This window comes from Eufriesea mexicana, unplaced genomic scaffold (assembly GCF_001483705.2).
Source record: "Eufriesea mexicana isolate 0111107269 unplaced genomic scaffold, ASM148370v2 scaffold7569, whole genome shotgun sequence".
Taxonomy (NCBI): domain Eukaryota; kingdom Metazoa; phylum Arthropoda; class Insecta; order Hymenoptera; family Apidae; genus Eufriesea; species Eufriesea mexicana.
This window is the reverse complement of record NW_016915373.1, coordinates 408,237-421,915: the sequence shown is the minus strand read 5'-3', so window position 1 is coordinate 421,915 and position 13,679 is coordinate 408,237. Positions and strand designations below refer to the sequence as shown.

Here is a 13,679-nt window from a genome sequence, read left to right as displayed (position 1 = left end):
TTAGATATTTTTAGTTCATTATTTTCGGAATATATCAAATTAAATCTAGTATCTTTCAAATTAACTTTTAATCTTAAATGCATTGCTAAAAATGGTATATTAAAAATGGGATTTGTAAACTTTTACAAACTAGTAAAGAGGGTATATCAACAATTCGATTGAATTCTCGAAAACACGAAACAGCATCAGTCGTGTATTTTCGGCGAATTTTAATGACCTGTTAGTTTATCCTCGCAGACGAATGGCGTGGACCAGATTGGTATCGTATATTTCCACAGATACGCCTCCAAAGAAACAAAAATTTTCGTCAGCTTCTTCTAATCTTATTCATGCTAAAAAGGTGACAAAGTTATTTACGTAAATAATGTTTGTCCAACATATAACAAATATTAGTAATCTAACGATTCAAATTAGATTGATTAAATAACTACATTTTTTGTCGTTAATGTTGAATTTGTTGATTTTATCTTCGTAATCAGTAAAATTTGTCCACGTAATAATTTCCTTAGCAATTTTATCCATAAGTATCGTTAACAGAAAAGTATATTGTTTGTTACATCGAAAGTGACAAATCGGAAAAAGTATCACAGTGAAAACTTTTTATTCGTTGATGATCACTTAAGAATTTACTTAAAATTACCGGTTTGACCACTGCGATTTGCTTTATCAATATAGAAATCGTGAAACAAAGCTTAGTTTGATGCAATTGCCGTGCCGGAAGACAATTTAGACTATCACATACAAATGTCTAACGAGAGCATTACTTTCATTCACATATGTCTTACCAGTGTTCTTCACACAATGTGTGAATTAATCTGAAATCGCAGGTGAATTCTCTTTTGTCTTTAAGTTCCTTATTTTTCTCTACTTAGTTTTACCTTTTTAACCATTAAAAACTAGAGAACTTTCTCTGGCATTTTTCCATTCATATTATTTCATCGAGACTGTCTTCTATGTAAACAAATAAACTATTATGTAGCGTTACATTAAAAATTAGTTAGAATTGAGAAATAAAGAACACGTAAAAAAGTTTAAATAAAGTGCCTAACCTCTCAAGAAAATAATAAATAAATATAAAAATGAAATTTCAGATTCTTCGTATAAGATTACATACGATTTACAAAGTTTGGTGTAACATTAAAGAATTAGAAAATAAATGCACAAAATTATGAGGTTAAAGCAGGAAACAGATGTCACACAATTAACGATCGTCGTCCACTGACTTGTATACGATGTTACAAATATAACAAACCGCTACACATGTATGCAACTACCTGGTGATTGGTTGCACAAGCTGCCAGCAGAATCGCCCGCAGAAAATGCTAATATACAGGGAACCGAAAGCGAATAATCATTTAATCCTCTTTACTACGACTTCCTTGTTAGATCAGGAACCTCTTCACTGGAAAAACAGTTTTCTGCTCTATTGTTTTGATGCTGCAAATTATGTTTAAAATATAACTTTCCTGCATTATTGTGTAATAAGTAATAGAAATGCATTTAAATTCTAGACGTTTATTATTCTAACCTAATTTGCAACAAGTTGCAGGCGACGTCTTGTGAATACCAATAAAACTAATCTTCCCCTTCTCCAACGCTCGAATCACGTGATTATCGCTACATGAGTACGGAAGGAAAGTGTACACCCCGTAGTGGTAATAGTTAAGATCTTCCTCCTTCGCGACAGTAAATACTAATGCGATCTGCGTATGTACAATAAATAAATCTGTTTCCATATTTAAAAAATTTAGTGAATATTAATTAATACTTCTTAGATATATTTTTTTTTTTTAGTTTTAAAATATCTACTGAGTGTTTAATAACATTGCTTGAATACTTTCTTTTATAAAAACATCCAATCGTAGCAAGAATAAATTCCTCTTGACAGATATTCTAACCATAACGATGTTTGAGAAAAATATTCCGACACTATGTAAAGCATTTTTTTTGCTACTGAACGATGTTACGTCGTCATTAGAAATAGGATTGGGTAAAATCACTTTCTCCGGCTGCTTACCCTTCTATCTTCTAACGATATTCAATACTGATTAGGAACCTTTTGCTGATTATAAATGGTATGACGTGTTCATAATATTATACGTGTATAATATTCATAATATTGTTTTATACAAAATTTACAACGTAAAAATTTTAACTATAATTTTTTAAATACTTTTCTAATATAAAAGGCATTTATATTTTTAGTCAATTGTGCGGTAAAATATAAATTTTACATTTGGCACTTAATTTAAATAAATAAGTCACAGAAGACATTAATTTAACTTTCGTAGTATCAACCATTAAAACACGAATATTCAAGGAATACAGATTTAATTTATTATGGACAAACGTAAGAACATACTTATTTCTTTATCGTTTTAATTACTATCTTATTATGACTTATGATATATTTTCTATTTAGAGTGACACTAATAGAAAAATATGGGGGTAAATAAATTATGTCAACGTATGCAGTATGTCGTTATGGTAATATATATATCATAAATAGTACAAAAGGGACAAGTATCTGTAGGCATCAAGTTCAAAATGTTTGAGAGCAATAAAAAGGAAAAATTCACGGTATTGTTTGCAGATTTAAAATTTACGTGTTAGTATACAACTGAAACGATTCGAAAGTAGATATGACATCAATCTCTTTTTTCCTACTTGTCGATTATTATACGTTTCATAATCGTTATGTCAGTTTTAATCGAGTTGCTTCTAAAGTCTCAACCATGTCGTTAAATCATATACATTTCGAAATGATTTTAAATGTATAGAAAATATAAAAGACTGTGTAACGGTTCCTTTCTTTTTAAAACGAACTCTTAAATTACGATGAACGATGATTTTGCTTATTTCATAAAATGATTCCATCCTCTGCTGTCAATTATTCGCGCTCGAGGCATAGTGAAAGCAAACAAGAACCATTATCCTTTGGAATATAAAATGTGGAGAAGACAGCTGCAACCCTAAATCGAAAGAAAGTCAAAGTGACCCGATCATGAACGTAATAACGACTTTCAGTCAGTAGCCGGCTTCTTTCACGCGTGTACCTGAAAATTTTCACTAGTAACACTATACTTCAAACGGAACTATAAACAAATACTTAATTTATTAATATTTAATACAATATTTAATTAATATCCCACTCTCAATAGTATATATTTCAGCCAATTATTCTTGCTAAAGATTAATGACTATGTACAGACAGGAAGTTATAAGAAATTTTTTGAGGCTAGAATACGAAGTTGATTAATATAATACAATACTTTTTATCTCGTAAGATATAGAATATAAAATAAAATAAAAAATCTTTTAATTAAATAATCAAGTTCAAATTGCTATATTTACTTACTAAAAGTTAATAAAATATTATTTATACGCATAAAGCGTATCGTTACATTTCTTTGAAAAACGCAAGAAAATATTTTAATCTACCTAATAATGTAATCAAATAAATACACCTACTGAAAGAAAAGAAAGTTATAATTAGTTTAATTAGTAAAATAGTTTGTAATTATTAGTGAAGGTATGCATGCAAACGCACACTGCTATGATTCAAGTACAATAGGTACAGTGACGTGCATTCAAGTGCGGAATTAATAATGTAGTCTTAATTAAAACTTCTAATGTTCCAGGAATGAATGGGGATTTTCATTTCATACAATTCACTTGAACTTTCACTTGAAAATGTAAAGTACTGGGCACCTGTATCTCACGGTTTACAATTGGTATGAGGATGATAGCAGGATCAACGATACTTGTATTGGAAGCGAGAAACTCGCGGTGCTCCATGTCGTTTTCTTAATGATGCACTGAGATCAGGAAAGCAATAGTCCACGCTTGTAACAATTTTTATTTGCGACTTCGTATTGGAAGAATTTCCTGTAGAGATATTTTTTACTTAGTCTTTAAAGTGAAGAGAATTTATTTTCATTGTCTTTTAGATGAAAATAATATCATCTAATTTTTTAAAAATTCTGAAATTATTATTTTTACTTACATTTCTTTAGAGATAAGTTTTCTGACGAATAATACAAATTTAATTTCATCATTATCTACTTAGAATAAGGAAATGTTTAGAACTAGAACGAATACTGAGAAGTAGGACAGCTACGGAACGCGTACTGGCTTCGATTGATTTCATTTTCTCACCGAAGCAAACGTTTCTTCAAACTTACTTCTTAAACTTTTCTCTGTAAAACAAAGATTCTGTCGTGAATTTTCATAAACAACCGCGTACGTGAGAGGTTTTTGATGAATACACTATTCTCTTTACATACTGCTCTTCTTAGGCTACTGAAAGAATTGTTTATTAGTATATGTATGAATGTCGGAAGCGTCTATCTCGTTACGATATTCTATGTATTTAAAGGTCATGAACTGTTATATCTATGCTGTTCCAACGTCGACACGGAAGTAGGAGATGGCATCAGTGAAAGGTATCAAATCAATAGGAAGCTACGGACAGAATCAGAAGAAAGCCAAAGTAATTTTACCTCTTACCTTGGAAGAGGTAAAATCGTCTCGATGTAACCTCCTGACGATAAATCGCTTATAATGTGTGCCTCGTCTGCTAGCTATTTTTTACGTAGGCCTTCTGATGAGTTTCTCCGCTTCGACGCATCTTTATCCACATTTTAAGTCAAGTAAATGCACTTTCAGGTTGAAGGTTCCAGTACACTTACTTCTCTAAGTGGTTTCTTTAGCGAAAAATTTGTAAAAATTTCATGTTGAATTTTATTGTTATTATTATTATTTTTACTTCTATCATGGAAGAAAACCATAATTTATCTGCACATCTATAAAATAACATATGAGTGTAATTTTTATAAATGAAAAATAAGAAAATAAGTAAAAGACAAGACAATAATAGTGATTTTTAAGAGATCCGGTAAAAGAATCAGAAGATGTAAGAATAATAAAATAGACTGAAGGAAACAACAGATATTTGATTTTATTAAAAAAGTAAGAATGAAAAGTCATAAATATTGATTATTATAGAAGAGAATATTTGGCGAATTTTTCATATCTTTTCATATCTTTGAATCTAATGAAGAAAATGTGGATGGATAAATATATACCTCTTTCCAACGATATTATACCGATGATTCATTAGTAAGTCTGAGAACACTCGTAATTTAGTTGATCGCTTTCCTCAAATCGAATCTAATACTTCCACTGACTTCTCGAATTTGCGAATTAATTATCATACGTATCTCCATTTATTTCTCATAAATAAAAATTTTCTATAAATATGACTCTCTAATGAAATAGTTACTTTTAATCCAATTTAAATCTAATTAATTTATATAAACCTAACTTACATAGTTCCAATTTCGGACATGAGAGGTTAAGAAATTGTAAAAAGATCGGAATGTTCAAAAGTCAAAATTTGGAAGGTTGAGCAAGCCAGAAATATTGGGAAAGGTAAGAATATCTTAAAAATTAAAGAAGCTATAAAGGCATAAAAGACTAATTGTAAGAATAGTATAAGAATAAAGTTAACACCGGTGACAATTTCTCTCCGTAATTGACTTTCCACCCTCGATCGGTATATTGTATCCTTTCTTCCGATATCTGCATCTTTTTTCTCATTTTTAGACATACTCATCCCTGCTTTTCTCATTGAACCAAAATGAAACTATAGTTTCTCCGCGAGTCGATGAACAAGTCGCGTTTCTGTGGCAAGCAAGCAAATTTCACGAATTCCCTGTTGGTCATTAATATTTTATACGGAGCACGACCGATAATTCCGCTCCCATTCCTCGTTCACAGCAACTCTCACATTGCATCTAATATTTGCCGGTAGATTGCGCAATCCGCGCCGCGGTCCGTGCCCAGGGCGATTCAGTTGAGCAACGAATTCTCTTATGGAAGACACGTGGATCCACACTAAATTTCTCCCCATTCTCTATGGGGAAAAAAGAAAATTAATCAAGGATCGCACGCTTGCCAGGAATTCGAACGCGTCTACCTTCGAAAATTGGAAATCGGCATCAATTCGAAATTCAGAGATAAATAAATATTTATGACTTTAAACGATAATCGAGTAGTCAGAATTGACAATGTAAATGAAATTAATATTATGTAGATAGAGATTGTTATTAAGAAATTATATTTTTAGGTGAAAAAGTTGTATGTTAGATCCAGAGAGTATCAGTTTCAAAGGCCTGATTTATCGAGATTAAGAGAATAATGGAAATGACAATATGTAAGATATACTAACCTAACCTAATTAGTTAATTTATCGATACACGTTGGATTGTTAAAAACTTTGTAACGAAATTTGAGAACAGTTCAAAACGAATATATTTTTTGCAAAACAAGGTATGCAGCATTTATAATTGAAAACAACTTAACAATGTATTTATTAATTGTTTATAATCTAACAAGTATTCTCGTAACTATTTCATTGAAAAGTATTTGCAACAATAAATTCCTGTAAGTTTCTAGCGTATTTAATTTTTTGCCAATAATGAAAGCTGTCTAGGGATTAAAATAAATGACAGTCATATGATGCTATGTTTGGTAAACGGAACAAATAAAACAGGATATCTCGGCTAAGGTTCATTACTTTTTTTCGTCTCCTTATTACTACAAGAATTTTAACATTGTTTTGTTTAAAATGATGATCATTTTTATTAACCATTTTGGGATGTTTCATTTTAATCGATGTAATTACTGTTTAACTAAAGGTATTATAATAGAATTTATACATATATTCATATTTACAAAGTTTACCCTGTAGCTATATATTTAACCTGTATGCAGCTAGTACTTTGCAATCAAGTAGCTTTATAGAAGTTGATACTGGAGAAGGATGAGTATCATAACATTCGATGTTTTCAGCGCTTTCCCGAGATTACAAACGAAACAAAGATCAAACGGATATAGTAATGATTGTATAAAACGTTTTAACTGTACTCCTAGTGAAAGCAAACAAATGCATGATCATACAACATTCTTTCCTATTCATGATTGAATACCAGCATTGAGGAAGTTTATCTCCACAAGTGAACCAACAGTAAGTATAAGTTAATTGATCTTCAATGTTTGCATTTGTACATATCACTTCCTTAGTCTGTATTCGTATAATGAATTGATAACTTGGACAAATTCTACTTTTGTTAAAGGTTTACTTCTGAAAAGAAGGCAAAAGTTTGTTTGAAAATTTTACTTTTCTATTTTTGTAAATTTAAAAATGTACAATAATTTTAATTTTTCACAGAAGTTAAACAATCATTATCAATCTTCTTTCATGTTGAGGATGATAATTTGGTAACGAGAAGGTCGCTGGCCGAAAGATTTAGCTTGAAAGTGTACACCTGTAAAAGTAACCAGTAACGTGTTTACGACTAGAATGGTGCACATTATGAAAAAATTCACGTCTCGCATCTTGTTCGTTGATGGCACCCAAATACCCCTTTTACCTTCGATGAACGACGACATGGAGGAAATCCCCTCCAGAGGAGAGTTCAGGATGTAGCATCGCTGGGACCCCCGTATAGCATCACGAACGTACTCATGAGTATACCCCTCCTCGAAATATCTCTATGCTTAGGGCGACTAGCTGCTTAGGCGGAGGAAACATTCGCTATAAAAGGCATCGGAGCTACAGGGAATTCGTCAGAGGAGTGACGAACCGTAACAACATAAAAAAAAGGCGGCAGCCTTTGCCGTTTTTTCCTTCTTTTCGCGCGGTGAACGATACCCCTTTTACTTGAGAAGATGCGGTCTAGCCTGGTCAGTGTCCAATTTTTGTCGCCATCTTGCAGCAATTGTTTCGCGACTCGGAAGATTCGTGTCGTATAAGTGTATCTGTGATAAGAAATTGTGATCGTGGAGGAGTGATGAGAATGTTGGAATATAATAATGGATTAACGAACTTCTATTCCTCGAAGTTTGAGTTAGAATATTAGGTTGGCTTTCAAAGTCATACTGTGTTTTGGTTTAAACGTGCTGTAATGCTAAGTCATTTGATCCCGTGGATATTGTGTTCCTTGGTGTTTCAAAGAGGCAATAATTATTGCATAAAAATCTTGTATTGTAATCGTTATTCATTTTGATGTTGCATTACTATCTAGGCTGAGTAATTTTCAGAAAAACTCGTTCGTATATTTTTTCTACGAGTAAAGCTGCCTACTACGTTGAGGGTCGGTAATTTCGTTTATATACAACCGGTTAACATTCGTTCAAGTCATCGAATTTAGCTCATCGCGGCTATTTTCTAGGAACAATCCTAACTAGGTATTCTCGTCGCTTCTCAGTGTATAGAATGGAAAGTCGAGCGGTATGCTCGTGCCTCGAATGATCATCTCTCGTGAAACTGTATTGAAAATAGCCAAAACTCGTTCACTTCCCACTTTGAGCCCATTTAGAGAAATTTTTGTTTGTGAACCAAAATCTATAAACACTCGTTGTCAGATCTCAATAAGTGTTTAGTGATTTGTCTCTAACGCATGAAATAGCATGAGGACCTCGAAGACCTATGTCACACTTTTTCTTCTCGATTGTTAAGTTAATGCCATCTTCAGCAACTTTCTGTTTGGATTATCAGTATATGGACCTTAGATTCAATCAATTCGACATTGTTGATATTAATACAACTCAACAAAACCTATTTTTATTATTTTTGATTAGATTTTTTAATCTCGCAAATGTAATTCTATACTGATATCGTCGTATATTATTTCAGAATCTTCTAATTTAGAAATATGATATTATATCTTATTTTTTATATTTTTTATGAAAATTCATTTCTTATATTTTCAATGAAAACATAAAATTGTATGCTAATACTGTGATTAAGTTTTTTGAAACATTTTAATTTAAAAATAACATTTTCACTTGTTTATCTTTGGCTTTAAGTTTCTTGACAAAATTTTCAATTTAAAAGTATCACTAACACATTTGAACTTTTGACTTAAAATTTTATGTTAATATTGTAGCTAATTTTTTAATGTATTTTTAATTTGAAAATATTATCGATCGAATAATCATTTGGTTATTACTTCCTCTGACTGATTCGAACCTTGATCTTGACAAACCAGACGTGACTTGCTGTGATCAACGTAACAGGAATCTCACTAGGTAACCGGTTCACCAAAATGGCCGCTGGTTGATATAAAAGCAAATGTTCACGATACAAACGTTTTGGGGTGAGATACGAAATTGGGGGCCTACTTTCTCATTGGTCCCCCTTGGCATTAATGAACAGACATGAATTTTACGATCGGTCTTCTGTTTCCACGTTGGTAAAATAAGAAAGAAAAGAAAGAAAAAAAGGAGGGCTACCATTGACCTCATTCCCGTTCTTGTTTATGCGGACACTTTCATTTTTTAGAGACACTCTCTTAAAGTAGTTGCCAAGATATATTATTCGTATGTTTGTAAAGACATTTCTGGGAAAATTGACTGCTTATATATGTCACCGATCTTTTTTGTAAATAGTCCTTTTTGTTGTTCTCTTTTTTCTTAGTTGTCAAATTTCATCGAATTTTTTATCAGTCTCAGTCTATTAGTTGCTATAACGTGTATACATGCGTATAACATTTCAATGAAATGAACAATTATCATTGAAGAGATTAATACATTGTTACATTTACACTGAAGCATATTATATCATAGGGTATTAAATACTGGAATGAATATTGACCTGATTAAGAATTAATGGAACATTTTCATTAATTTTTAATTCCTTATTTTAATAAGTTTCTAATACAAGATTTGTACGATATAAAGATTACTCTCAGAACATAAGCATTGAATTTTTTAAATTTAATTTTAGTTTCGGAAATGCAATATAAGTGTTACTAGAATACTCGCGTGATCGATGGTAATGATAAAAAGCAGAATAAAACATGAAGGTTGAGCGAAATATAGATAGAAATCAGTTTGTAATTATAAGTATGATGCTTGTGTACGAGGCTATTTCAGTTAAAATACAAAAGATCGTATCAATAGTCGGTTGAATGTCTGGAAGTTGGTACTGTGTTACTAGGTAATTATATACAAAGTTGTTAGAATCACCTAGATGACTAACGTGCCATGATTAGCTTTTTTGCATTTTTGCTTAGACGATTTGTGTTTTCTTCTGGCAGGTGAATAATGGGACAATTTCGTGTGTATTTTTTGAAAATGATGTAGCTTTTTGAATACCATTTTTTCTTTATTATTCATATACTTATTTAGTAGTCTAGTAGTGAATAAAAAAATAATAAATGAAAAAGAAGTAATAATTTACAGATGTTTAGTAATCAAAAAATAAACCTTACAGCTATTCCTGTGCTGCTTCTTTTTCATCTCTACTTTTGGGGACCCGATAAGGACTAAAAAGGAGTAAGTGGTTAACACCAAGCAGTAATCAAGCAGCGAAATAAATATTTCTAATATAAACGAATCCGAACATTTAAATAAAATAAAACGATCATAAATTTCAGAGCTCCGTTGAGTCCACCTCCAAGCCAATATAGTCCACCAGCAACCTCTTATGGAGTTCCAAATGTAGGAGGCTCTTACAATGCACCATCTGATTCCTATGGTGCTCCACAACCATCTTCTTCCTATGGTGCACCATCTTCTTCCTATAACGCCCCTTCCTCTTCTTATGGCGCTCCATCGGGACCATCATCTAGTTATGGTGCCCCCTCAGGTTCATCCTCTTCCCATGGAGCTCACGGCGCACCATTATCCAGTTATGGTGCCCCATCAGGTCCATCGTCTTCCTATGGTGCACCATCATCTAGTTATGGCGCCCCCTCGGGTCCATCCTCTTCCTACGGTGCTCCATCAGACCACGGTTCTTTTGGTGGCGATCAAGGATATAGCAGTGGTGGTTCCTTCGGCGATGATCATGGCGGATCCTATGGTGGAGGTGGAGGTGGAGGTGGAGGTGGAGGTGGAGGAGATCATGGCTCCTTTGGCGGTGGACATGGATCCTTTGGAGGTGGACATGGATCCGTTGGAGGGGGACATGGATCTTTCGGAGGTGGGCATGGATCATTTGGGGGCGACCAAGGACTTGGAGGAGATCATCATGGTGGCGGTGGTGGTGGATTATCTACATCCTATGGTGCTCCAGCTCAGTCTTATGGTCCTCCAGCCCAATCCTACGGACCACCGGCTCAACCACAAGGAAGATGGGAAAAAAAATTAACATGGAAAGCGGAATGGAAACAGATTTGGAAAACAGAGCAAAAACTAATCTGGAAACAAGAATGGAAGAAAATTCAGGTACCTGTATGGAAGGAAATCCAAGTACCAGCCTGGAAGGAAATAAAAGTACCAGCTTGGAAAAAGGTTCAGAAGCCTATCTGGAAAGAGATCCAGGTCCCAGTGTGGAAAGAAGTTCAAGTACCTGCATGGAAAAAGGTTTGGAAGCCCGTGTGGAAGGAAATACAGGTCCCTATATGGAAAGAGGTACAGGTACCAGACTGGAAAAAAATCTGGGTTCCCGAATGGGTGAAGATTGGTATCCCTGGTGAACAGTATGTTGGTAAAGACCATCATGGTTGGCAGTATACCAGTCACGACCTTTGGAAGAAGAAACTAATTTGGAAACCGGTGTGGAAAAAAATCTGGAGAACAGAAAAAAAGCAAGCTTGGGTCAACGAAAAGAAGCTAGAATGGAAGGCTGAGTGGAAACAGATCTGGAAAACAGAGAAAAAACAAGTCTGGGTTAGCGACAAGAAATTAGTTTGGAAGGAGGAATCGGTTCAGGTTTGGATACCAGAGAAGAAACAAATTTGGGTCACGCAAAAGAAACAGGTATGGAAAGATGAATGGAAAAGCAAATGGGTGCCAGTTTGGAAGGATGTGCAGGTACCAGCGTGGAAGAAGGTATGGAAGCCTGTTTGGGAGAAAGTTTGGGTACAGGTCGAGCCCCACCACGATGAACATCATGGATACAAGTAAAATTCTCACCGTGAGATTCTCCTTCAATCTTTCTTCATCTTGACGATGTGTATCGTTGTTAAATTTTCTGTTAGTATAGTCGTAGTTAAAGATCAAAGGTCCGTAAGTTGCGAAAGTTGCCATCGAGATCTCTATCGGTGCGTCTTTTTTTCTTCTTTGCTGGGAGAAAAACTAGGACTCTGCTCTTGCGATTACAAAACAGAATCCAAAGTTTTTCAAATTCGTTAGAAGAATTCTTAAAAATTACATGAAGACACTTACACGAAAGTATCATGGAGGAGAAAAGACTTTATACTTAATAGTGAAAAAATGTTGCTTTAACGACTAAAGCCTTTATTTTTGGAAAATTTTCAGAAACTGAAAGAAAAGTATTCTTTTCCTTTTTTAAGAAAATTTCAAGAAATACCTATCGGCGGATTATCATCGAATGACTTTTAGTCGAAATTTTTTAATTAACCTTTTTTTCATAAAAATTTTTTCCGTTCAAATTTTAAAAGTCAGTAATCGTGTTCTAGTAGTAATCTCTATTTTCCGCTGTAAAAGTACCAGTGGACAAAATAAGAAGTTTTAAATAATTCTACAATATAAATATTTTAGGATAAGAATCATCATTTGTACTGTTTGTCTCTACGGTGGACAAGCCATACATGAACGTAATTATTCTTTTCCTTGTAAATAACAATTGTCCACGGAGGTATACATATATATATATAGAGAGAGAGAGAAAGAGAGAGAGAGAGAGAGAGAGAGAGAGAGAGAGAGAGAGATATTTTTGTACAATGTTTATGTATGTTATCGTAATAAAGTATACCTTTTTTTAAGTTACGAGTTGTTTTAATTTTATGCAAATTTCAATTGCAAAAATTCAACTCGTAAGAGGAACAGTATTTCGAAACATTATAAACATTGATGTAACCACAATACGCAAGAAAGATATATTTTATTTGCTACTTTAATAGTTTTTTTTGTTTTTAAACAAACGTTTCTACACTAGAAATGGTTTGCTTATGCAATTACCTATTCGACAGCTTTTCGAACTTGGTAGAGCTACGTGACCCCTCAAAACGGGATATAGGACGAAACAAATTCCTCTGTACAGTAGAAGTCACAGAAAATCTCTGTTGGAAGAAAAATAATTCAATCGAAGCAATTGTAAATTAAATCATAATTATTACACGATATAAAGAAATATTTATCGTTTATTAATTACAAATTTTAATTCTCATATACAGCTTACACCAATACAATTTTATCATTTTATTTATCATCGTTACATAACAACAAAACAAATTTTTTTTTAAGTTCAGAACGGATGATAATAGACGCAATCTGTGCTAAGTTTATCTAATCTTCATTAGATAATCATTATTCAATAATCATTTAACTTGTTTTCCACTTGACTTCAATTTTAATTAATTATTTTTTTATCGTTGGAATTGCTTCAAATTTTAATTTCGCCAGATTACACGTAAGTACTCTACATACAGGGTGAGTATAAAATTTCAGAACATTTTTTGAACTCTATAGGAAATTGTATTCGATGAAAATTAAATTATATTTTGGAATACAAAACATTAGCAATTCATAGTTTTCTTGTCTACATTTTTTCACTGATCTAAATATTTGTTTTCGTCATTTGAACGATGCCATTGCATTTTTTAATATTTTTTGTTTTGAGACATTAAGACTGAAAAAAGAAATGAAAATAATACCTGAAAATCAACAGAAGTTTCGTAACGTTGCTGTAGCATTGACCATTG

At 32.9% G+C, this 13,679-nt stretch overlaps 1 protein-coding gene across 1 annotated transcript; it reads left to right on the top strand.

Annotated features, from left to right (window-relative positions):
* The first annotated feature begins 7,734 nt into the window (after positions 1-7,734).
* Positions 7,735-11,919, top strand: LOC108552659 (one cut domain family member 3). Its single transcript, XM_017907311.1, has 3 exons — positions 7,735-7,749; positions 10,283-10,344; positions 10,446-11,919. Exons 1-3 carry the CDS (start codon positions 7,735-7,737, stop codon positions 11,917-11,919), a joined length of 1,551 nt encoding a protein of 516 aa, XP_017762800.1.
* The last annotated feature ends 1,760 nt before the right edge of the window (positions 11,920-13,679 follow it).

What these genes read in the sequence shown, in the direction of transcription:
- LOC108552659 (XM_017907311.1), top strand. An exon ending in CCGATAAGGACTAAAAAGGA is followed by an intron (nt 10,345 to 10,445) that starts GTAAGTGGTTAA and finishes CATAAATTTCAG; the next exon opens with AGCTCCGTTGAGTCCACCTC.